A 26,375-nucleotide genomic window follows, 5' to 3' on the forward strand; every position below is an offset into this window, starting at 1 on the left:
GGCTGAAAATAGTGCTAGACATTTAATAATTTCCCCAGAATCGCCGCTGAATACTGTAAAAAGGAGCAGGACATGAAACAGATGGATGCATCATGGTTAAACATGGGTTTTGATTAAAGGGATGTGGAGTTTAAAAAGGTACCCAGGGTGGAGGTAGAGCCTACAGCAGTTAAATATATGCTTTGTTTCTAACCTATATTAAAAAAAAAAAAGAAAAAGAAAAGCTATGTTAGAATCTTAGTTATTGCTTCTATTAAATTCCAGGTTATCACTGTAAACTTGCATGTTTTTGTTTTTTGGGGGTTTTTTCGACTAATTTACAATGTTTGTTGTTTGGATTGTAGCAGAATTCATTGCTTGTACATATATTTTTATTTGCAGATCACTTTCAAAGTCGTATGCACAGTCTCCAGTGAAAAACAACAAACCGTTCCCAGCATCTCCTATGAAAACCCGATCTAGCCCAAATAACAGCCAAGATGCACCTAAAAAGAGATCTGAGAAACCCAAAACAAGTCCTGAAACAGAGGAACATCATGTGGAAGTGAAAACAGAATCATCCAAACCAGAGAAAAATCTCTCCACTAGTGAGAAGAAAGATGCTAATGAAAGTGAGTAATATTTTATATTATAACATATATGTTATAACGCTCTAGAGTTGCTGCATACTTCTAGGACCATGATTGTGAACCCATGGCATGCAGAACCCTCTGTGGGCACACAAGCTATAGTCTTCTGAGCAGCTCAGGGCACACAAAGGATCCTTACACTTCACTAGTGGGACAAAGCGTCCAATGTCCCGGCACTGTCCCAGCACTGCCTGCCTCCTCCGGATTACACACAGCACTTTGACTCACAACTCTTTGGAGAATATGCTGCAGGGCCACCTCACGGACCGGCAGGAAAGGCAGCCAATCACCTCCCTCTGTCAGGGAATATACAGTCAATCGACTGTCGCGGGAGGAGAAGTGGGCGTTTGTTTGCCTGCGGGTTGCCTGAGTGCAGCTGCTTTGTTCTATTGGGGGGGGGGGGGGAAGCCCAGAGATGAGGCCGGAGCTGCCAGTGATGGGCCGCGCCACGTGACCCTGTTCTGTGCTATGGTGATAGGAGAGATGTGTGTGGGCAGAGGGAGCATGACTGGCTGTAACAATACAAACATCTTCCAGGAAGAGGTCTCTGTTACAGGAAAACTTCACAAATCATCTTTATTACTGTAGCTGGCAATTACACTGTAATGATTGCAATTGCGGCACCACTGTTCTACCACAGCATAGGGGGTGCTGAGCTGCAGAGGGGGGAACCAGATGTGCGATGTGCTGTATTTCAATGCGTGATCCCCATGTACTACATGGCGATGTGCTGCATGGTGATGGATGTTGGTTTTGTGTTGCAGTTTGGGCACTTGGGCTCAAAAAGGTTCGCCATCACTGTTCTAGGATCTCTCACAAGAGACCTAAAGGTGTACACACTGGGGTTAGTTTGCTCAAACTGGAGAGTGCAAAATCTGGTGCAGCTCTGCATGGAAACAAATCCCCTTCCGGTTTTTTTTTTTTTTTGTTAAAGCTTAATTGAACAAGCTTATGTTAGAAGCGGATTGGCTACCATGCACAGCTGCACCAGATATTGCACTCTCCAGTTTTAGTAAATCAACCCCAATGTGTCCCCTACCAAAATAACTGGTAGAGCAAAGGCATCATTTTCCACAACTCAGACCCCAGTGGAGAAGTGAGGTATAATCCTGCCAAGTAACAGTAGGAGGGTTTTTGGTATAATACAGTTAAGTCAGGGCTTGACAAATGTGCTTGAAATCTAGGAGCCAGCTAAAAAATGTAAGGAGCCAGTTTGTTTGTTTTTTTGCGCATGCTTAATGCCCGGCTTCTGTCGGACTGGCTGCCATACACACGGGCCCAATGGCGGCCAGTTTTTATTGAACCGGTTAATGTTGCCCGGCATTCGACCCATGTGTACTTGGTTTACTTCTTCTGAGAGATATTAAAGGAACACTCCAACCACCATGACCACTTCAGTGATTTGAATTTGTCATGGTGGTAGGAGTCCGAAACCGTGCACATGCTGGGATATTTACAATTATGTGCTGGGGGCTAGTTGCACCCCTAGCACATGTTACTTACTGCTGACTGTTACTGTTGGCGGTGTTATACTGCTGACGGGTACTGCTGGTGGGAAATGCAGGCAGAGAGTGTGAGGAGCGGCGCTGGAGGAAGCATGCATAGCCGATTCTTCCTGTATCTTTCCTCTCACAGGCGGAGTGCATTTGACTTCACTCCGCCTGTGACAGGACGGAGCCTGAACTATACAGGAAGCATCGGCTCTGTTCTGTCACAGCTGACACAGACAGCCGGGACATTGCGCGGCACTTGCGGGTGACTTGGCATGTCTGGCGACAAGACACCTGCCGCAGTGTAGCCCAGGTGCCAGGCCGCTAATTTTAGTCGCCAATGCGACCTGGCCCCTGGGGTTTGTCGAGCCCTGAGTTAAGTGAGTATATGTACCTATAATATAATAGTTCCATCACTCATCATATAAGGTATTGCATGTGCTCAGTTATATGTGCAAAGGGAGCCTTTGCTCTCCAATTATAGAAGAACTGTAGGCAACCCTTTTTTTTTTTTCATTTTGGATAGAGTAAGGGAGGGTTATAACCCGTCTGACTTTTTTTTTTTTATCGCCCTTTGTGTCCCATTGTAGATATTTCCCTTAAATTCCTACCCCATAGCCAAACAGGAAGTGAATAGATGTTCATGCAAATTGACGGAATTCCATGGGGACCTCCAGGTCACCAAAACTAGTGTCCCCATTGGAAGTCTTCCCCTCTATTACTTCTCTGGGGACAAACCAAAATTTGGGATTTTCTTTTACTTTCACTTACAAAGATAATGGTAAACAGGACAAATAGGGTGAATCTACTTAATTGGGGGCACAGACAGCAGTAAAAAAAGACAAAAAAGTTTTGCCTTTTAGTTATACTTTAAGATTCCTGGTGAGGAATGGCTGAAGGAGATCAGACACAAGATATTCTGTACATCAGCAGATATATTAAAGCTAAATTAATAAAATTTTTTTTTTTTTTACTATTTGCATACTTGTACACTAGTAGATAAGGAGCCTCTGTGACTTTTTACATATTTTCATAAAAATGTTAAAGAAGCCGGTTCAGCACTGTGGACAGCGCCAGCCTTACAAAAACTGCTGCTGCACTTTCCCCAACAGCACATTCCCTATCAACAGGGGTTTGGAGGGACTTTCTACATTGTCTGCAATTTATATTCATTTTCTGTTCCAGGTTCTGGAAAGATCACAGCAGGGACAACTGATGCTGATGAGGCTTCAAAGATACTGGCAGAGAAGAGGCGTCAGGCACGACTCCAGAAAGAACAAGAAGAGCAAGAAAGACGTGAGCGCGAGGAGGCAGAGAGGTGGGTCAGGTTGATGCTCAAAAGGCAAACTATAATAAGGACGTATAGTATAAGCTTACAAATGAATATATCAAGTTGTAATAATTTGGATAACCGTAGATGGGCATGCGCACAAACAGTGATTGCTAATTCCTTCCTAATACATCAGAGGTTTTATTACACACCCAGCAGAGTTAAAATCGATAGTTATACACACAAATACACAATCTTTCTGTGCAGATCTGGTAAATCTTTATTTACAGCTGAGCTTAACTACTTGCGCCCGTAGGATGTCCATGGATGTCAGTGGTCATACTGGGATGATTATCCCTGTATGAAAATTTTCAGCTGGCAGTTCCCTTTCTAGCAGAAGTTATTTGAGCAGCTAAAAAGCCACTCGATCACTTCTGCGTGTGGCGAAAGGAGGTCCCACCCCCCTTCCACCACTGCCTTTCTCCGGCTCTACCATCTGAGCGCAGAGCCCAGGAGCGATACAGCAACAGCTGCACAGAACAGAGAGAGAGAAACTGACATTGTTTGTTTCCTGGGTCATAGAGAGACGAAGAGGATGTCGTCTCTTCCGATTCTGCCTCTTTGTTTACCTTGCTGTTAGCGGCCAGGAAAGCAGCTGGTCAGACCGATCTGTGTCTGCATTGGAGGCCAGAGGAGAGATTTGGGGTATAAAGGCCCCTTGATCTCTCTATAAAGTGGACCTGTCACGGGCCATGATGTCACAAGGGATGTTGTTCATCCCTTGTGAAAGCAATAAAGTTAATCCTAAAAAATAAAAGTGTAAAAAATAAAGTTTTTTATTAAATAAATAATAATAATAAAAAAAATGTAAAGCACCCTGGTCCCCCGTGCTTACGTGCGAATGCAAACACATTTGTTAGTTTTGAACACATATGTAAATGGTGATTGCACCACACATGTGAGGTATTTTTGCAAACGTCAGAGCGAGAGCAATAGTTCCTCCGGACCTCCTGTGTAACTGGTAACCTGTGTAACTGGTAACCTGTACAGTCCTCCAGACTCTGGGACCTTGATTTCCAAATGAAATGCCAAATTTAGTTTCATTCAAAAAGAGGACTTTGGACCACTGAGCAGCAGTCCAGTCCTTTTTCTCCTTAGCCCAGGTAAGATGCTTCTGACGTTGTCTCTGGTTTAGGAGAGGCTTGACACAAGGAATGCGACAGTTGTAGCCCATGTCCTGGATACATCTGTGTGTGGTGTCTCTTGAACTACTGACACCAGCTTTTGTCCACTCCTGAATCTTCCCCCAAATTCTTGAATGGCCTTTGCTTTACAATCCTCCCAAGGCTGCGGTTATCCCTGTTGCTTGTGCACCTTTTTCTACCACACCTTTTCCTTCCACTCAACTTCTTGTTAATATGCTTGGATACAGCATTCTGTGAACAGCCATCTTCTGACCTTTTGTGACTTGCCCTCTTTGTGGAGGGTGTCAATGTCGGTCTTCTTGACAACTGTCAAGTCAGCAGTCTTCCCCATGATTGTCTAACCTACTGAACCAGACTGAGAGACCATGTAATGGCCCAGGAAACCTTTACAGGTGTTTTGAGGTAATTAGCTGATTCGGAGTGTGACACCATGAGTCTAGAATATTGAACTTTCACAATATTCAAACTTTCTGAGATACTGATTTTTGGGTTTTCGCTAGCTGTAAGCCATAATCCTCAAAATTAAAAGAAAGAAATTCTTGAAATATATCACTCTCTGTGTAATGAATCTTTATAATATACAAGTTTCACTTTTTGAATTGAATTACTGAAATTAACTTTTTGATATTCTCATTTTTTTGAGATGCACATGTATATAGATCAATGAATAGTTTGTATAAGGAGATATTGATAATATTTTGCCCACACATGCTTTCTACCAAACACAGCAAACTGGAATTGAAAAATGAGCTAGTGTTAAAAATGATAGCTATTCTAGTAACTGGGATTTTGAATTAAAATGTATAGCTTGCCACATTTTTGCCTGTGTTTTGTTTATGCTCTCAATTTAGTCTTTTGTTTTATTATCCAGTTGTGAGGGAAAGGAGTATCCATTTGCTTCTTTTAAAGATGCTCCAGTTGTTACACTATGTAAATAATATCCCTTTGCCGTCTCTCCTCTGCGTCTCCAAATATGCTAGATGCACCTCTGACACTGGAGGAGCTGCTGGTGGCAACCGGTCTGTTCCCTAATTCAAATGCATCGGGGGGAGGACAGGTTGCCAATTGAAGTGTACAAAACCTATGGGGCTGAGATACTACCCCAGTTACTCCAGGTGTCCAATGATGCAAGGGCCAATCAATGTCTTCCCCAGCCTATGACTAAAGCTACTATTATCCTTTTGTTTAAGCCCAGGAAGGATCCAGGGTCCTATAGACCCATTTTGCTTTTACATAGTGACATTAAAATAATTGCAAAAACCCTGGCTCTTAAGCTAAACAAGGTTAAAGCATCCATTATACACGCCGATCAAACCGGCTTCATGCCCCAAAAATCTAAATCTATAAACCTATTTAGGTTATTCCTTAATTTACAATCTCCAGGGTATAATGTTGGAGATAGGGCATTGTTGTCACTTGAAGCCCACAAAGTTTTTGATAGCATTGAATGGACATACTTGTGGACAGTAATGCGTAAATTTGGCTTTGGAGAGGGTTTCATTTCCTGGGTCCAGTTACTTTATCAAGCCCCATAGGTGGTCATTAGGGAAGCAGGTAGGATCTCATCCAGTTTTGATCTACACAGGGGAACCAGACCAGGCTGCCCCTTATCCCCACTCCTACTCGCCCTTGCTATTGAGCCCATGGCTGCACTTAATCCAATGCGAATATTTGTAACTTCAATATGAGAAAATAATGTTATATGCAGACGATACCATGCTCATGTTGGGTGATACCGCATCTTCTCTTACAGAGGTAATAACTGAATTTGGCGCATACTCAGGCCTACTTATGAACTGGTCTAAGTCCTCCCTAATGCCTCTGAATGAAGGGCCAGACTTACTTTCCTGGGTTACGGCCAATATACCTATCTCCTCTGCATTAAAATACCTGGATATTCATGTGATACCTCGGCCCTTAGACTAAATAGGCCTAAACTTAACACCTTTACTATCCCTTTCCCTTTACGATCTAAGTTCAGGGACAGAATTAGGATATGGGTAAAACTCTAAATGTCTCTGGTTGGTCGCTCCAACCTTATAAAAATGATGCTTATGCCCCAACTTTTAGATGTCCTCCACAATTCCCCAGTGGTCATCAACAAATGTGGAAAACAAATGCCATCTTTACATCCCTCCTTTGGCTGCCCCAAAACTCAAGGGTGAATTTGGAGCAATTTCAGAGACCCAAAGATGCTGAAGGTCTGGTTCCCCCCAACCCCTGGCTCTATTATTTGGCTTCCCAAATGCAGCACATCCCATGCTCCATGCACTCCACTAATGGGATAGATGAGCAAGAGAGAGAGAGGGGGACCCCTCCTCTAGACTATTTACACATACAGTTGGGTTGGAAAGAATCGAAAGTGGATTAGAGGGGCTTGCCTTCTGCAAATCAAAAAAGTTGTACCCCACATACGCCCTAATGCAAAAAACCTGGTATATGAATAAAAGGAAAGGTTTGGGACTTTGAGTGAGGTGGAGACCAGAACGCTGGGAGACATGGGTAATGAAAACATTTTATTACTGTATACCATCAATAGACAAAGTACAACATGTAAAATAGCAATTCATGTATAAACAGCATATTACAAACATATCGGTCAGTCTGATGCATTTGCAGGTACACAAAATATGCATAAAGACTATACTATGGCACTTCATATTGGCCACACAGTCCAAAGTTGCTACATTATTGCCATACTGTAGGCGGTCTGCATGGACCTACTATATATCATGTGTTGAATCACACAGAAATGCAATAAACGTTCAATAGGTAAGTAACCGTTTAAATTGATTGAGTAGCGATTAATTCCTGTATAGTAGAAAAATTGATGACATCCTTGTAGCTCTACGCGTTTCATGGCTAAATACCACTCTTCAGGAGCGGATGCCAAAAACTCTGTAAAAAAGTATAAATGTTACTGTTGATCGACTAAAATCGCATACATGAGAATGAGGAGGGAGGAAAGGGTTATCCAATCCTATGGTTACTTACAAGATGGCTGTCATTAACAAAGTGCGGCTCTGTGGGCGCAGGGCATCGCATGCGCCTCCCCCGGGAGCTGTGGTGGTCATCCCCGCAGTCCCGCACAAAGCACCACACATATCACCATAAAAACGAAGTGCAGAGTAATGAAAAAAGGTGAGTTGCGGCTGTGTTGCTATGAAAAAGCAAAAAAAACTACTAAGAGTCTGAAATAACAAAAGTATGGAAAAAATGGCATGTGTAGAAGTAGTGGACCAAAAAAGGAACTCTCCACAGCCCAAAAGAAGAAAAAAAATAAATAAAAAAAAGAAGTAGCGATAGGAAATACTCCAAGAGAATCAGTCAAAATAACCAAGTAGTAAGTAAGTAGGAAAAAACCTGGTATAAGGCTAGACAATTGCAACAGATTGCGGGGTTCATGAGATTTAGCCCCATCTGGTGCAATGCATACTTTCCAGGACTGGTGAAGTTGAGCTATGGTGCGAGGTGGACACTCAGGGTTACCCATCTGCGACATATCTTTGCTAATGGCAGATTTTGCTCCTTCCCGGATTTACAGGAAAGGTTTAGACTCTCTGATTTGATGCTAGTCTATTAATATGCAGCTTCACCATGCGATAAAAACACCAGGCGGGCCTGATACGTGCGTACAATCACCAGCTCCAATATTCAATTACATGTCTGAGGTGGACTCCTATAAAGGATTCATATCCCAATTTTACTTAATGCTGTTAAACAGTTTCCTACGGGAGCATCCCATGAGCGTGGAATCGAAGTGGGGAAAAAAGATGTAGGAGAATTTGAGGAGGAGCAATGGGAAGAGGCTCTTTTGGGGGTCAAACAATGTTCCCTGAATTTGGCACAGAGCCTCTCGCGGTTGTATCTACTCCTGTGGGTCAACTACAGGCCAGTGAGGCTGTTTCACATGGGCAGGAGGGAAACCCCCACATGTACTAGATGCAGCAGGGACCGGGAAGACTTGATCCATCTATGTGGCGCTGCCCAAAGCTGCATAGATATTGGAAGGGTGTTACTACCATTAACTAGGTGTTTCATGTACAAATACCCGAGGAACCAAAACAATGCTTATTGGGGATTCTGTGCGATCTCTCGATAGATGAAAGGCCTAAACAGGCCATAGCGAGCACAAGGTTTCAAGCCTGGAAGTTAAAACTTCGACACTGTATCTCTACTGACCCACCCACTCTGAATGAATAGATAGCCCAAATAAGAGATACCCTCTGACTAGAAAAGTATATTTTTCAACAGGGGCAGTTTTGGAAAATTTGATAAACTGTGGGCTCCTTGGTAGACACACCAGGCCTGGGGCCTGTTGACCTTATTTTAGACCGCCTTATAATTGGCAGGGGGTGATAATGATTCTGATATGATGGTATCCTTGGGCAATGAATGAGTTAAATGTATACATGATTTACTAAGTATCCTATTTTTTCATTTACATTTTAAGCTCATTACAAGTTGACTGTTGTACTATAACATTTACTGCTGAGATGCATTTATCCTTTTAAAACTGTGCGTTCTACTGTAATGTATTTGATATGTATTCTGTATTGCTGGCAAGATCTGTTTAATAAAACTTTATTCTAGAAAAAAAAGACGCTCACTTACTGGCTATTGATACTTCTGTGTCACTGGCCTGACGCATGCAGCAAATAAGTTACCTCTTCATATTTTATTACTTGTTCCATGCCAGTGATTTCAACGTATTTAAGACAAAGTATCTGCATGTTGCCAGGTATTTACAGATGTAAAAAGCAGCCTCCTCATTTTTCATGGTCACCTTAAGGAGACTAGTTTGTAGTTTAGAAATGAGCCGATCCAGTAATATTGGTGTCAGGGTAACCAATTCCATTTTATCAATGTGACACAAGAAGTTTCATCCTATTCCTCCCCGGTAAAACAATCTAATTTTACTGTATTGTACTGTGTGCTTCCAGGTTGAGGAAGGAAGAGGAAAAGCGGAAGGCAGAGGAGGAGAGGCAACGTCAGCAAGCAGAAGCGGCTTTGCTGGCAGAGAAGAAAAAGCGAGAAGAGGAGGAAGCCAAAAGGAAAGCAGAAGAAGAAGCAATCAAAAAAGCAGAGGAAGAAAGACTCCTGAAGGAAAAACAAGAAAAGGAATTGCAGGCATATCTGGAGAAGCAGGTACATGATATAATAGCATCTTTATAGGTAACTGATTTATTGTTGGTAAAGTTATTGTGTGTGTGCAAACACAAATTTACGCATTTTGGACATTGAAAAGAGAAAGGACTTTGCCTAATGCCTGTATGTAACCACTGATATGTTTGCCAAAAGTTGCAGCTCATGGGCAAGGCATTTAAAGGATAAATACAGGCAAAGTTTTTTTTTGACAGATTCGAGTGTGTGTCCCTGTTAGGTCCCTTTCACACGGGCGATCCGACCCGCCTGTCAGTTTTTCAGGTGGACTGGATCAGATGCTCCATGCATCCCTATGGGTCAGCGGAGACATCTCCGCTGACACCCGCTGCATTCGATTCCGACCCTGTCCATAAAAAACTGGACGGATAAAAACCCTATTTCTCTTACGTCCTCCGACAGTCGCCGCCTCTTCATATTCGTCACATATGGGGTATTAGACTTTGCTCCGAAGGAGTAGCTAGGCAACAGAATATGTTAACATTAAAGCTTTTAACATATCCCACCCTCAAGGGGTGGTCCCCTCAGTCAATACCCTCCTACTTCCTGCAACCATATCTCAGTTTCAATGTCTAGCTTGTCAGGAGTGGCTGGCTCTCTCTGTGCTGGGGCTTTGTGCCCCAGACTCTTTCTTCTTTTTTGATTTTTTGTTTGAGTTTTCTCTCTACCTTTACTTAGCTGTTCTTTTTGTCAGCGTTAGTTAGTTCTTCGGATGAAGAGGATCATGCGGGCTGGTCCCCCCTGGTCGCAGGTCGTGGGTCAGTGGCTTCCCAGCCTGCCATCGAGCGTTCAGCCAGGTAACGCTCCTGGCACAGTGAACGACCCATCCCTGTTCGGTGCAGGGATGATTGGTGAGGTGGCTACCTCACTGGACGCTGTGCGGTTTCTTAACCCCCATTCTGTGCATCTTGTATGCGACTCTCCCTGCCTCATGTGCAGCGGCTTGTTCGCCTGTGCGGGTCCCCCACGCCATTGTGAGGTAAGTGTATCTATGTGGGGACCTGTCTGTCTGGGGGGGTGTCAGTCTGGGACTGTGTAACCTGCCTCTGTTCACACTGTTTGTCTCCCTATCACTCGGCTGCATGCTGTGGGCTGCAAGGGGGGGGGGAGCTGTGTGACACTGTGTGTGTCAGCCTTGTCAGTGTGAGAAGCTGTGTGCTGTGGGGCATGTTTTGGGCATGTTTGGGCACTATACAGCGATCGCTGCGGCGATCTGACATGTTTTTTTATACATGGATGACATGTGTGCTTTACTGTACTGTGGAGCGGCGGTTTCGGCGCCAAACGGCGCCATTTTGCCTACACTCGCTCCGGCCGCATGTTCTACATGCATGGCGGCCATTTTCTTGTAGCCTCCCATAGGCTTTCATAGAGCGCCCTGGCAGCATCACTTCCTCTTCTCCAGGAACACCGATCGAGGCAGCAGCAGCGGCGAGGGTCTCCTCAGGTTATATCCTTCTTATCCATTGCCTGTGTCAGTTTTATTGTCCCTGTGGGGGTCTCATTGTGCTTGTGTGTGGTGCGGTGGGCTGCGCTCGCCGCGCTTGTTAAAGGGGCAGTTAACCCTTTATTATCCGGCATTTGTAATAGGGGCAATGGATTCTCAGGAGGGCAAATTTCCTACCGCCTTGGTGGAAAGCCAGGGGACCGCTGTTTCCCCCCAAGGGGGGGATTTAGCCACTATTGTGGCTGGCCTTGCTGCTCAGGTGCAGATGCTGGTGGCTGCTCAATCTACTAAAAGACCCAGAGTTTCTCTTTCCTCGGATTCTGAGGGTGAAGGTGATGGGGCTGTTATGGCGGGGGCCTCCTTATCGGGGTCCCGCTCCTCCCTGGATCTAGTGGGGTCCGAGGTGGAGGCTGAAGTTGAAGGGGTTGATAATTCTCCCCCTGGCTCGCCTGAAGAGCTTGCAATCATGGATGAATTGATTGCTTCCATAAAACAAGCGCTGCGTTTGCAGGATGAAGTGTGTCCCCCCGCTGCCTTGGCGGCTTATGGGACGCAGAGAGAACGCAGGACGCCGCAGGTTTTTCCCTGCAATAATGATTTTCAGCGCGCTGTTAAGGAACAGTGGCGCAATCTGCGCAAACCTTTTGCTGTACCAAGTAGGTTCAGGCTGCGTTATCCTTTCTCGCCTTCCACTGATGAAAGGTGGTGTGTGCCACCCCCAGTGGATCACGCAATTGCGGTTTTAAACAAATCCACTGCGATTCCTGCAGAGGATTCCCCTGTGTTCCGTGATGCCACGGATAGGAGATTGGAGTCTCTTGCCCGTCATACTTATTCTGTTACGGGTTCTATGCTTAAGGCTCTGTTTGCCTCTCTCATGGCGGCCCAGGCGGTCGCAAGTTGGACGCAGATGCTTAGGCGCGTCCTAGTGGCCGATTCGGCCTCGCCGGCGACCCTGGATATGGTGGATCAATTCCACCAGGGTGTCATGTATCTGTGTGATGCGGACTTGGACCTAGTCCCGTTGGCTGCACGTGTGCACAGCGTGGCGGTGTTGTCTCGCCGCCTGGTTTGGTTGAAATGTTGGTCGGTGGACCAATCTTCACGTAAGACCTTAGCCAATCTACCTTATGATGGGTCTCGCCTTTTTGGGGAGTCCTTGGATGTGTTGATTAAGGGGATCACCGGAGGTAAGAGCACTCTCTTGCCCCATTTCCCCAAGGCTAAGGGGGCTTCTGGGAAGAAGCATGCTAATTTTCGGCCCCCTCAGGGGTCCTTTCGTGCCTTTCGGTCGCACTACAAGGGCAAACCGTTCAAAGGTCAAGGCTCTCAGAAGAAGCCCTGGTCTGGTAAACAGAAGTCCGGTCAATCCGGATCCGCAGCCCATAACAGTGCGGCCTGAAGGGGCGCCCTCACCCAGTTTTGGGGTGGGGGGACTCTTGCTCGGTTTTCTTCAGCCCTGGTTGGCCCGCGTGCGGGACAGATGGGTTCAGGAGATCGTTCGATCTGGTTACAAGATCGAGTTTCTCTCTCGACCGGAGAGCAGATTTTTTCCCTCAAATCTTCAACTGTCTCCAGAGCGTTTACGGGACCTGCACCTGGCGGTGCGGGACCTGAGGGCTCAGGGAGTGGTAGTTCCGGTGCCTCATCGGGACAGATTTTGGGGGTTTTATTCCAATCTGTTCACCGTGCCCAGAAAGGAGGGCAAGGTTCGTCCAATTCTGGACTTGAAGGCTCTGAACCGCTCTGTGCGGGTTCGCAAGTTCCGCATGGAATCCCTGCGGTTGGTGGTGGCTGCCCTGGTTCCGGGGGAATTCATGGCCTCCATTGATTTGAAGGATGCGTATCTTCACATCCCCATTTTCGAGGGTCACCAGAGGTACCTTCGATTTGCCATTGCGGAGGATCACTACCAGTTCGTGGCATTGCCTTTTGGCCTCGCCTCGGCTCCGCGGGTCTTCACCAAGGTGCTTGCACCGGTTCTGGCATTATTGAGGGCCCAGGGCATTTCTGTCCTGGGGTATCTGGACGACATTCTGGTTCGGTCTGCGACCAGCCAGGGTCTGGAGATGGACCTGTCTGTCACGATGCAAACTCTGCAGGAGTTTGGTTGGACGATAAATTTTCCAAAGTCGACACTGAGTCCGTCGGTTCGCCTTCCCTACCTGGGAATGATTCTGGACTCGGTGCAGGCGAAGGTCTTCCTGCCAGAAGACAAACTCAGAACTCTTCAGGAGGAAGTCAGGTCCCTCAGGGACGTTCCGCACTCGTCTCTGCGGACGTGCATGAGATGTCTGGGATTGATGGTCTCGGCCTTCGAGGCGATTCCCTTCGCCCAGTTTCACACGCGGGGTCTCCAAGCGGAGATCCTGTCCATGTGGGACGGGCGACCTCAATCTCTGGATCTTCAAATCTCGTTGAGTCATCGCACCAGAAGAGACCTTCTGTGGTGGCTCCAGTCCCCGATGGTGTCCGGGGGCAAGTCGTTTCGTCCTATCTCGTGGACGGTAATCACCACGGATGCCAGCCTGTCGGGCTGGGGTGGTGTTCTGGGCGTTCTGTCCGCCCAGGGGACTTGGTCGGAGGGGGAGTCCTCTCTTCCGATCAACATTCTGGAATTGCGTGCGATAAATCTCTGTCTTCATCGCTGGACGGACCGGCTGCAGGGCTGCCTGGTTCGGGTGCAGACGGACAATGCCACGGCGGTGGCCTACATCAACCACCAAGGGGGCACCAGGAGTACCTGAGCGGCTCGAGAAGTGGCCGACATTCTGTCTTGGGCCGAGACTCATGTCCCGGCGATAACGGCGATTCACATTCCGGGGGTGGAGAACTGGCAGGCGGACTATCTGAGTCGCCAGACCCTGGATCAGGGGGAATGGTCTCTCCACCCGGCTGTCTTCCAGATGTTGTGCGCAAAGTGGGGTCTTCCAGATGTGGACCTGTTCGCGTCTCATCTCAACAACAAGGTGAGAAGGTTCGTGGCAAGGACGCGCGACCCTCGGGCAGACGCGTCGGACGCGTTAGTGGCCCCGTGGCATCAGTACAGGCTGATGTACGCGTTTCCACCGATTCAGTTGCTGTCCAGGTTCCTTCGCAGGTTACACTTGGAACGCAGCACGGTGATTCTTGTGGCACCGGACTGGCCTCGCCGGTCCTGGTACGCAGACCTCGTGAATCTGGCGGTCGACGCCCCGTGGCGTCTGCCTCTTCGAGACGATCTCCTGTCTCAAGGACCGATATACCATCCTGCTTTACAGTCGCTGGCTTTGACGGCCTGGCTGTTGAGACCGAGGTCCTGAAGGAGAAGGGTCTCTCCCCAGAGGTCGTTCATACCTTGATCAACGCGAGGAAGTCTTCCTCGGGGAAGGTTTATTACCGTACTTGGAAGGCCTATTTTGCCTGGTGTGAGTCCAGGGGGTTTTCACCCCACACGTACTCGGTTTCCCGAGTGCTGTCCTTCCTTCAAACGGGTGTCGATCAGCGTTTGGCGCTGGCTACGATAAAGGGTCAGGTGTCTGCGCTGGCCGTTCTGTTTCAACGTCCCGTGGCTTCCAACTCCTTGGTTGGCACTTTTGTTCAGGGAGTGCGGCATCTGGTACCTCCTAGGAGGGATCCTCTGCCCCCTTGGGACTTGAATCTTGTTCTATCTGTGTTACAACGTGCCCCTTTTGAACAGATCAGGGAGATCTCGTTGTCTATGTTGTCCAAAAAGGTCGCCTTTTTGGTTGCGATTACTTCGGATCGCAGAGTGTCGGAGCTGGCGGCTTTGTCCTGCAAGTCTCCGTATCTGGTTGTTCATTTGGATAAGGTGGTCTTGCGACCTAATCCTTCTTTTCTTCCGAAGCGAGTTTCGGAATTCCATCTTAATGAGGATATTGTCTTGCCTTCGCTGTGCGCGAAGCCTAAACATCCAAAGGAGGTGAGATTGCATTCTTTGGATGTTGTTCGGGCGATAAGGGTTTACCTTAAATCGACTGAGTCTTTTCGAAAGACGGACTCCTTGTTTGTTCTTCCAGAGGGTCCTCGGAAGGGCATGGCGGCGTCGGCCTCTACCATAGCCAAATGGATCAGGCAGACCATTGAACAGGCCTATGCTTTGCAGGGGAAGGTTCCCCCTGTGCCTGTGAAGGCGCACTCTACTAGATCTTTGAGTACGTCTTGGGCCTGTCGTCATGGGGCTTCTGTAGCCCAGGTGTGTAAGGCGGCGACCTGGTCGACCGTGCATACTTTCACAAAATTCTACAAAGTAGATGTTCAGGCATCGGCGGATGCTTCCTTTGGCCGCAAGGTTCTTAGTGCGGCAATTCCCTAGGGTCCCTTGTTGGGGACCTCTGGCTGTTGGGATAAGTTTTTATCCCCTGGTTATTTGTCTTTTCCTGGGTTGTTGCTCCTGTTGAGCACTTGTTTTTCCTGTAGCCCAGCTGGTTTCCTTCCTTTGGTAAGGTTCTTTTCTTTGATGCGGAGACTGCGTTGCCTTTCGGCGCGGATGCGTTTCCCACCCCTCATGTTTGCACTGCTTTGGGACGTCCCCATATGTGACGAATATGAAGAGGCGGCGACTGTCGGAGGACGTAAGAGAAAACAGAATTTTTGTAAAATCTTACCTGTAAAATTCCTTTCTCTGAGTCCTCCGACAGTCGCCGCCCCCGCCCCTCTTTTGGGGTTTGGTTGTATACTCTACTGCTATTCCACTGAAACTGAGATATGGTTGCAGGAAGTAGGAGGGTATTGACTGAGGGGACCACCCCTTGAGGGTGGGATATGTTAAAAGCTTTAATGTTAACATATTCTGTTGCCTAGCTACTCCTTCGGAGCAAAGTCTAATACCCCATATGTGACGTATATGAAGAGGCGGCGACTGTCGGGAGGACTCAGAGAAAGGAATTTTACAGGTAAGATTTTACAAAAATTCAGTTTTTCCATCCGTCTGGAGGATCGGATCGGATGAGAACGGACAGGCGGTCCGTTCTCATCCGATCTCCCCATAGAGGACAGCAGGGATCAGACAGCTCCGTCTCTGAACACAGAGCGGAAATGGAGCTGTCATCCGCCTGCTCAGCGGGAATAGGCAGATCGATCCCCCGCTGAGCAGAACGAACTCTGTCAGGCGGTACGCCCGTGTGAAAGGGGCCTTGGGGAGATTTACCCTCTCTATTTGTCCTGTTTACCATTATCATTTAAAGTGAGAGTAAAAAGAAATCCCAAATTTAGAGATGTCCTCAGAAAAGTAAAAGAGGGGAACTGGTGTCCTGGGGCAGCCCCTAGGGATTCCCTTAATATGCAGGGATATGCTCCCACTTCCTGTTTTAGCTTTGGGACATGAAATTAAGGTAATTCATCCCAATGAAAAAAGATGGGAACAAAAAAAAAAAACAGATGGGTTTTAACCCTCCTTTATTCTATCCAAAATTAAATAAAAAGTTTTGAGGCCCTGCAAGAATGAGCCCAGCAATGCACACGAAGTATGATGTTCCACCAATGACTGCAGCAAGTTCCATTACTGTGCAGAGCTCTTTTCTATTCTTCTAGCAACAACATCTTTTCATAAGCTCTAACGAGCAGGGCCCTCTAGTTCCTCCTGTTTTGAATTGTATTGTAACTGTATTGTCTTCCCTCACATTGTAAAGCGCTGCACAAACTGTTGGCGCTATATAAATCCTGTATAATAATAATAATTAGTAATCCTTGCACCTTCTTCCATACCAGCTTTTATAGTTTTAGGCCTTCTCCCCTTCTCAATAATAACCTGCTACAAGCTAGTGCCAGTGCTTAGACACTGCATTCCTGCCTACAGAACCTTTAGTGGATAATTTATGCTATTTTGTGGGGAAGGAGATCAGGTAGTGCCAAATTACTATTGAATGCTGGCACAGCACCAGCCGCAAACAACATTCTGACACCTATTGTGTGTTCAAAGCCCAAGGGTTTACCCGTGTGCTCGTTTGTCTAGGGGGTATTAAAAGAGCTTTTACTTACTGTGATGGAACCGTCCAGTAGCCCACTTGGGTGCTTCCATCAAGATATAGCTTGCTTCAATCAGAAATCGGGTAATATAGTGGCTTTTTGCACCCAAGATACTGCACTAGGCGGCACTAGCTTCGGTACCAACTAGAACTCTTTATTGAAAACTCACACAGAATTTATATACCACACAATCGGGTGAGGGTTTGATCATATTACCCTAACAAGTACAAACTGTAAACAGGGATATAATTAACATAGCTAAGGAACAGCCAACATACACTATAAACATTAAGCTAATTAAAAAACTCACCACCTAGATGTCTCAGTGCCCACCCAGACAGTGTTGTGATTATTCAGAGAACCCACTCCAGCTTACACTGCCCGACACCAAGCTCACAACAAAGTACTTTACACATTATCACAAGTAAAAACCTAACACCTTAATAAACAGACAATAGCTGGAGACCCTAGTAACAGACCGCCCGGCTCCTACATTGGAGTACATGGAACAGAGGTCAATGTGCCCAGCTCAATGAACTTGTATAATTAAAAATTAAACAAATGAGGAATAGTCTTCAGGAAAAATACGAGAAAACCGTCCCTCAAAAATTTTAACAGAGAGAGAAATATGGGAATAACAAAGTGAATGTGGTTAGCAAAGGTCCCTGCAGCCAATGTCTGTGACATTTACCTGATCCCCCCCCCCCCACTTCCCTGGCAAGTGGCTCTCCCCTACACTCCAGCGGTGGACTGTCCCTCATGCCCCATGCAAGGTGCTGGTCCTGAGTGCAGGAGAAAAGAGGCTGCGGGGGCCAATCTAGCAGTGTGCTGGATCACATAAGTAAAACTGCTTTACTCTGTCCCTGATTTTGTCATTTCTAGACCAGATCCAAATCTTACAGGAAAAACAGCCATGAACTGGCTTCTCTATTTCTTTTTTTAACAATGATTTGTTTGTGTATTACAAAAATTATAGAAAATTAAAAAAAAAAAAAAAATTACTTGGGATCAATGTGGTGGTATTTTAATATGATGTATACACTACGTCAGAACATGTTTCTGTTTTAACACTTTGGATACATAATTAAAATTCAACCACAAAGACCTCTACTAAACTATTGTAAAGCACAGAGGAACTGAGTGTCTCCTAGTCTTGCTCCCATTATAGCCAGGCTATTCTCATTTTCTGTAAGCATTTCTTTCATTACATGATAACTTTAATGGCACGTGAAAGCTTAGTACACCCCTGTATATGAAAATCTGGCCTGTGCACTGTGCTTATTGCCTACGTGTTTTTATTTTCAAATTGTGTGTGTGTGTGTGTGTGGATAGTATTTTTTTTGAAAGTATGTATAGGTAATAAACGTTTTAAAAAAAAAAAAAAAAAATTATATATTATAAAATGTACCTTTCAGCCTTAATTTTACTAGAGATGGCAGGTATTCTGAAATATTCAGTTCCTTATTTTACCTAAATGCCATCCTCAATCTAAAAAATATGATACAGTAGTCTTCATAAGTCACATAACATAATAGATCTTGTTAAAACTAGTGTTATGTTTGTGACTCACTTTCTGTGTCACTCTTAGAAAGAAGAGGCTGAAACAAGGGCCCGAGAAGCAGCAGAAGCCATGAGAGTAGAGAGAGAACAGATCATACAGCAGATTGAACAAGAACGACTGGAGAGAAAGAAGGTAAGCCTTTTATTTACTGAATATGTATTGGCAGAACATGCTTTCATCAGCATTATCATGTGCTTTCACAGAGTAAGATTACATCTGTCCATGGTGATCAATATGATGTCGAATAGGGATGAACAACGTGATATTGGCAAATTTACTGATTTTACCATTAATGAAATTTCACCTAAGTGGAAGCTTTCATATTCGCATTTCACATTGATCTGCTAATGAAAATTAGATTGGGGAAAAAAAAAAGTTTGTTTTTCTTTATTTTATTTAGAGGCGCCGGTTTGTTAGGTGAATATTAGTTTAGTTTTTAGCTCATTTCATTTAGTTGTATTTGTTCCCTTTTTTTTTTTTTTAATATGAATTTGGTCTTTAATTTGACCATGGCTTTCAAATTTTCCAAAGGAGACATATCACACTCTTAAAAACCATCCTCTCCTTCCACATTGACTTCAGTGCATCTTTGAAAATGTTATTATTTCCCCAAAAATTTACTACATTTTGCCCAAACTGAGAAAATAAAAACTTTGAAAATTTGGCTCATCCCTTAGGTTGCCGCAATGCATGTGGGAGCCAAATAACAATAAGAGCCTGTATTTTAGCGCTGTTTTTACCTTTGTTGCTTTTTAGCCCAGATCAGGTTGATTTTAAAGCCTAACTCCAGGTATACTATGACTTTAAATATTTTGTTTGGACCAAGCTGGCTAATTCCTTTTGTAATCAAATCAGTGGCTGTTAACACTATATGTTACATCAGCAAAATACAGTATACAACTGTGTGTTTTGGCAGCAATACGGGATTTCTCAAATTGTCTTCCAGGACAGCCCATGAGATATAGCACCTCCTCACCCAGGAACAGGAAATGCATCACATTAAAGTACACTTTAAAAGGAAGTCCCTCTGCTGAACTGGTCAGTTTTTGTGTTTCCTCCGGTGGGAGGAGATGCATCACCTGGATTCTGGGTGAGGGAGGCATCTGTTTTTCTGGTTATCCTTTTTCTTCCACCCATGACTTTACCTACCTGGCTCCAGTTGGAGCACCTAGTAGGTTTTCCTGCAAGATTGCCCTCCAGGACCACTCCTCGGTATAGGAATGAGTTAGCTTGGTTCCCTTTCTCCCTCGGTGCCTAGGGAAGGCCATGTCTGGAAGTTGCGTACATCCTTGACAGGGACTGGCACAAGCAGCATGAGTTCCCAGTCCAGGTGCCTGGCTGCATGCGCTGTAGGGAACTTTTTAGCGGGGGCTTGTGCAGTAGCTGCATTGGGTTTGTGACTTGTCTGTGTTCCTGCTTGACCAGATGATGCAGGGGCATTAATCCCAGTAGGGGTTAAGTCCTTTCCAGGCACCTGAGGCTCTGGTCCCAAGCCTTCTTGTCGGCAGGTGGAGGAGCTAATAATGCATTTTGGATTCTTCAATGCAAACTATAGCTCAGGCGGATACAGGCGCCATTGGCACCAACAGGACACAGGTAAGATGGAAGTTACTGTACCTACCTACTTTCACTTCTGTTTGCTCCTAGGTTTTCATCTACCCTGTAATGTCATCTGGCTGAGTGTGTCATCTGGGCTCGCCATCCCCCTTCCCTGTCCCTGGGCTAATCCGAAAAAGGGGCGGACGCCCATTACCCAGCTGGAAGGGCTCCTGATAGGGAGCTGGGGCTAGATATGGGACCCCTGCCCAATCTGACCAGCGCCAAGATCCCCTACCCCTGTGCGGTTGGCTTTAGAGGCTCCTCAGAAGATGGATCTTGTGGGTGATTTACTGACCCCACTACTACTCCTTCTCAGCTGGATTCATGTAGTGGGTCCAGCAAAAGGAAATCTTAGTCTAATAAGGAGAGGATGATGATTCGTTCTGTATTTGCTAATTCCCTGGCAGTAAGGTGCACAGAAGATTAAATCTTCAGGGATTATTGTCCCTAGAAGATGTGTTTGACATTCAGGGAAAAGTGTCTGTTTTTTGCATGCTACTACTACTTACCAGTCTGTTTGCATAGTAGCATGTGTTTAGAGCTTAAAGCATTTGTAACACTAAAAAAATAAATGTACACATAGCTTGTTCCTTTAAAGCATAATAAACAGCACAGTGCTTGTGCTGTGTAATTTGTCCCTTTTGTATATTGTAATATACCTGGCTGATCCTGCCTGTTCCTGTGTCACCCTGTCTCTGCTGAACACTCTAATCATGATTTCTGGTCTATGATTCAGTGGTCAGCATACGGGCCTCTGACATCACACTGTCTTCTCTCTGCTCTCCCTCCCTCCCTGCTTCCCTCCCTCCCTGCTTGTCAGTTCCGATGCCTGTGTGTGAGAGCGATTCCCCCTCCCCCCCTCCTACTCATCTTCACTGTCACTTGAAATACCTTTTTAAAAGTAGCTTGCATCCCCTCTATTTTATCGGGATCTAAACTACTAGATGTCCGTTTTTTTAAAATGCTAATTTTAAATGCCTTATCTCAGAGGTCACATGACATTGCTGGCCAGCTGATGTCAGAGGGTTATCTCAGCCCCTCCCTCCGCATTCCTTACATGGGGGAACCAGAGGAATGTCACTGACATCAAGTTATTGCTGAGATAAGGTACTTACAATTAGAATTTTTTAAAAATGGACACATAGTGATATACACCTTGATTAACCACCTCTGGACTGGAAGGTTTTACCCCCTTAATGACCAGGCCATTTTTTGCAATTTGGCACTGCGTGACTTTAACTGGTAACTGCGCAGTCATGCAATGCTGTACCCAAACAAAATGTTTTCCCCCCACAAATAGAGCTTTCTTTTGGTGGTATTTGATCATCTCTGCAGTTTTTTTTTTTTTTTCTTTTCTTTTTTTGGGGTTTTTTTTGCGATCTAAATGAAAAAGAATTAATTACATTTTTCTACTTTTTCTTCTAAAAAAAAATATCCAATAAACTAAATTTTTGTCATACATTTAGGCCAAAATGTATTTAGCTACATGTCTTTGATAAAAAAAAAATCTCAATAAGCATATATTTATTGGTTTGCGCAAAAGTTATAGCGGCTACAAACTATAGTGTATGTACTAGAAATTTACGCAGCTTTTACTTTCTGACTGCCTATCTCATTTCTTGAAGTGCTAACATGGCAGGGCAGTACAACCCCCCCCCCCCCAAAATTACCCCCCTTTTGGAAAGTAGACACCCCAAGTAATTTCCTGAGAGGCATGTTGAGCCCATTGAATATTTTTTTTTTTTGAAAAATGACAAAATAATTTTTTTTTTTTTTTTTTTTAAATTTTACACAGTTGCCATTGAAATGATAAATTGCTCACACATGCCATGGGTATATGTGTAATTACACCCCAAAATATATTTTGTTGCTTCTCCTGCACATGGGGATACCCCATGTGTGGGACTTTTTGGCAGTCTAGCCGCGTACAGGTCCCCGAAAACAAACTACTGCCTTCAGGCTTTCTAGGGGTATAAATTGTTGTTTTCACTCCTTACTACCTATCAGTTTCGGAGGCCATGAAATGCCAAGATAGCACAAAACCCCACCAAATGACCCCTTTTCAGAAAGTAAACACCCTAAGCTATTTGCTGAGAGGCATTTTGAGTATTTTGGAGATCTCGCTTTTTGTCGCAAAGTTTTGAAATAAGAAAAAAAATGTTTTTTTCTTTTTTTTTTCTTCATTTTCCAAAACAAATGAGCTGCAAAATATTCCCCATGCCTATTAGCAAATACCTTGTGGTGTCTACTTTCCGAAAAGGGGTAATTTGGGGGGGTTTTGTGCTATCTTGGCATTTCATGGCCTCCGAAACTATGATGGATAGTGAGGAAGTAAAATAAGCAATTTATGCCCCTAGAAAACCAAAGGATTGCTTTTACATGAAATCCGGCCGCTGGCTGTAAAAAACGAAAAAAAGAACATAGCAGATTCCTCCATTCTCATCGATCAATGTGGATAATGAAATCTCTGCCAAGAAAAGTGTTAAAAAATATGTGGCGACGCATAGGGGAGATACGCACTGTGTCCACCCCATCCCCTATGCTTCGCAATATATGTTCTTTTTTTTTTTAAACTGCAGTGGTGAAATCACCTTCTACAAGGCTGCAATCATTGATTTACGTATATGCTGAGCGCAAAGGCTGTTGCTGTCAGAATAAACACATCAGTGCTCCAGCTGATGGGAATACCTGCAAAGCAAACCATGGTTAACAATAAGATACAGTAACAATAAAACATAACAATATAATAGTATACAGTGCAGTGAAAAAGTAGAATGGTGGTATCTGCAAAGAAAACTATAGTTGGCAATGAAAAACGCAGCAACAATAAAACATTACATTATAATGGCATACGGTACAGTAGAATGGTGGTATCTGCAAAGCAAACTATGGTTGGCAATGAAAAACCGTAGCAATAAAACATTTCAGTATAACAATATATCATAAAATACAGTAAAAGACTAAGAACAGAAAGTTAACTCAATGAAACGACAACTATTTTTGGCTTTATTTTTAAATTTTTTCTAAAAAAAATTTCTGTATCTTTTTTACACTTTTTTTGTAACTAAAAATACTTTAAACGTTCCAGGCTAGGGTCTCTCAAAATGCAATGGCAATCTAACATTTTTCGAGACCCTGTGTGAAAATGTGTCCTAGACTGTGCCATGCTGTACCCTATACTAATACTCTACTAGTGTGTGGTAGCAACGGAAACAGTCCCCGATACAGAGACTAGGTTGGCCAGGACAGGAGGGACAGAAATAACAGGTGTCATGCCTATATCTGCGTTTTCTACAGACGCGACCTCTTATTTTGGGTGCTCTTTGGGTAGGGGGTACCAGGGAGGACATCTGGAAAATGCCTCTTGCAGCTGGCTCACTGCATCTGGATTGTGAATTTGGGCCACAGCACCTTCTGGACACAGAAGGGCTGTGATGATCTCTTTCTGGAATTTTAGGAAGGATCCACTTCTTCCTGACACTTTGTATAGCACATAAGCGTTCAGCAGAGGCAATTGGAATAAGTATACAGACACTTTTTTTGTACCAGAGTCTGGCCTTATGGGCAATTATGGGCATTCATATGGATGTTGAAGTCCACCCCTCCCATAGTAAGGTTGTATTCATGGACACAGAGGGGCTTCTCAACAACACCAGTCGCCGTTGCAATTTGGACTGTTGTATCTGCGTGAATGGAGGACAGAACAAAAACATTCTGTGTATCCCTCAAATTCACTGCATGCAATGTATTACACTTCAAGCAGGCTCTCTCCCCCGTCTAAATCGGGAATCTACAAGCCGTTGGGGGAAGCCCCGACAATTAGATTGCAAAGGTGACTAAAAAGTGGCACGCTTGTGTAATAATTGTCCATGTATAAATGGTACCCCTTTCTGAATAAGGGTGACACCAAGTCTCAAACAATCTTGCCGCTGCTCCCCATGTAGTCTGGGCAGTTGGGGGGCTTTTTCCTTGTAAATATAGAAACTACATGTATAGCATGTTGCCCTGTCAGAGCTTGTACATCGCGGCCCCATATCTGGCATGCCTGCTGGGTAGAAACTGTTTGAAAGCAAGGCGGCCAGAAAATGTAATCAGGGACTCATCAAAGCAGAGAGCTTTTTGGGGCGTATACAAGGCTGTAAACCTTTGGTTGAAGTGGTTTACGAGGGGCTGGTCATATCCAGGGTCACCCCGAGGACGACAGAATTCATTGTCACTGAAGTGCATGAACGGCAAGATTTGCTTGTGTCTAGTCCTGGCCATGGCAGCAGAGAACACAGGTATATGATGAATTGGGTCAGTTGATGAATTGGGTCAGTGGACCAATATGACCGCAACTCACTCTTTTTTGTAATGCCCATGAGGAGGGATAGGCCCAGAAAGGTTTTAAATTCGGAATCAGTGATAGATTTCCAAGCAAATTCTCTGGCAAGGATCAAATTTGGATTTGCGGCGATTAATTGATCTGCATCTAAATTGCTTTGGTCCACAATAGATCTGTACAAAAAACGGCTCATAAAAACCAAGGGGAGTAAAATTGTCTGTTTCCACCTGAATTCCGGGTTGACCAATGAATGGGGGGGGGGGGGAAGTACGGGCACTGCAGAAGTAGGGGGCTCCCAATCAGGATTAGCAGGTGCATCAGAAAGGACACTATGGGCTCTACGGGCCTGCCTTCGAATTATTGGTGGCTGCCTGAACTGCACTTATGGGAACCGCCTCATCACCAAATGTTACTGCAGTGCTGGTTTGACTATGACCAGGATGTACTAGGCCGCTGGTACTTGCCAGTTCACCAGAAGGTTGATTGGCACTAGTACCGACACTCTGCTGCATATGAGAACCCTATGATTGTTGCAACTCAACAGCAACAGAAGAACTGGGTCGGGTACGCCTGACCTTAGCAGGGACCACTACTCCGTTGGCAGAGCTATCTGTCAGGTTGCTGCTGCTCTCTACAAGTTCGAATACTAGGGGCTGGCTGTTTTCCATGTACTTTTTAGTCCTCTTTTTCTTCAGTTTTTTTTATGTATAAGGATGGAGATGCTAAGCATTACCTGCTTGTGCCTCATTTAAAGTCCCAAACTGCCTATATTTTTCAAGTTTGAATACTGAGCCTGATTCTGACAGTGAGGCTTCCCCATCGCTCTCATCTGTCATGCTTAGCATTGTGTAGGCCTCTTCAATGTTTGGACATTTTGGCCAAAAAATGTATAGGTACCTCGTTTGACTCACAGGTAAAAAAAGCACCTGGTTGTCCATGACTGTTTGAACCGCTACCAAAAAATGTAGCTGCTAGTTCTAACAGAGATCAGTCCTGACTCTGCAAATGCTGTGGTTTAGTGTGCTGTGTATTGGAAGTGACCAAATTCTGCTAATACTGCACTTCTTGGGGATGAGTGGAGGGTCCAAAAGGCAGGTGCTGGCAGGTGTCTGGGCTGATCCTGCGGACACTGCATTTTGGGAACACTATACTAAACTATTGGGGATGCTAATATAGTTCTGATCAGATCAAAGATATTGATCTGTTCAGATACTGTAGTAGTAATGGAGGTGTTTTAGTGTGTGTGTCACTGGCAATCAAAGGGTTAAAATGTATTACTAATTATGCTGCGGGCAATCTGATGCTATCTTGTATTGATGCTAACTAACGTTAACGCTAACTGATGTTACCTGTGACACAGTGATCATAAAAAATATCTGCACACTATAATAGTGACACTGTGACCGGGCAATGAAGAGGTTAACTGGGGGTGATGAGGGGGTTAAATCCTTCAGGGGGTGTAGGTTTAGGGTACCCGCCATATCTGGGACAGACACGAACTACCAATAACTGTCTCTCACACTAACTGAAGTCACAAGTGACACTAATACAGTGATCAGTAAATTCTCTTTATACTGTATATAGTGTCACTGTGACAGGGAGTGAATGGGTTAACTGGGGGGTGATCAGGGCGTTAAATGTGTGCCTATGTGTACTGGTGTCAGTGTAGTGCTTGTGTACTCACTGTCTGATGCTCTCTTCTCTCACGCTGGAACCAAAA

The 26,375-nt window shown here is 44.9% G+C and overlaps 1 protein-coding gene across 11 annotated transcripts in view; it reads left to right on the forward strand.

Moving 5' to 3' along the window:
• MAP7D2 (MAP7 domain containing 2) overlaps window positions 1–26,375 on the forward strand; it is a 291,288-nt gene that overhangs the window by 232,103 nt on the left and 32,810 nt on the right. For all 11 annotated transcript variants that reach the window (XM_082246120.1, XM_082246124.1, XM_082246125.1 and 8 more), the window contains 4 exons: window positions 382–611; window positions 3,305–3,437; window positions 9,538–9,742; window positions 18,760–18,864. In XM_082246120.1, the coding sequence (XP_082102246.1) occupies window positions 382–611; window positions 3,305–3,437; window positions 9,538–9,742; window positions 18,760–18,864 (673 nt within the window). The remainder of the gene's footprint in view (window positions 1–381; window positions 612–3,304; window positions 3,438–9,537; window positions 9,743–18,759; window positions 18,865–26,375) is intronic.

The sequence above is a fragment of the Pelophylax lessonae genome, assembly GCF_965119305.1.
Source record: "Pelophylax lessonae genome assembly, chromosome: 2".
NCBI classification, from domain to species: Eukaryota; Metazoa; Chordata; class Amphibia; order Anura; family Ranidae; genus Pelophylax; species Pelophylax lessonae.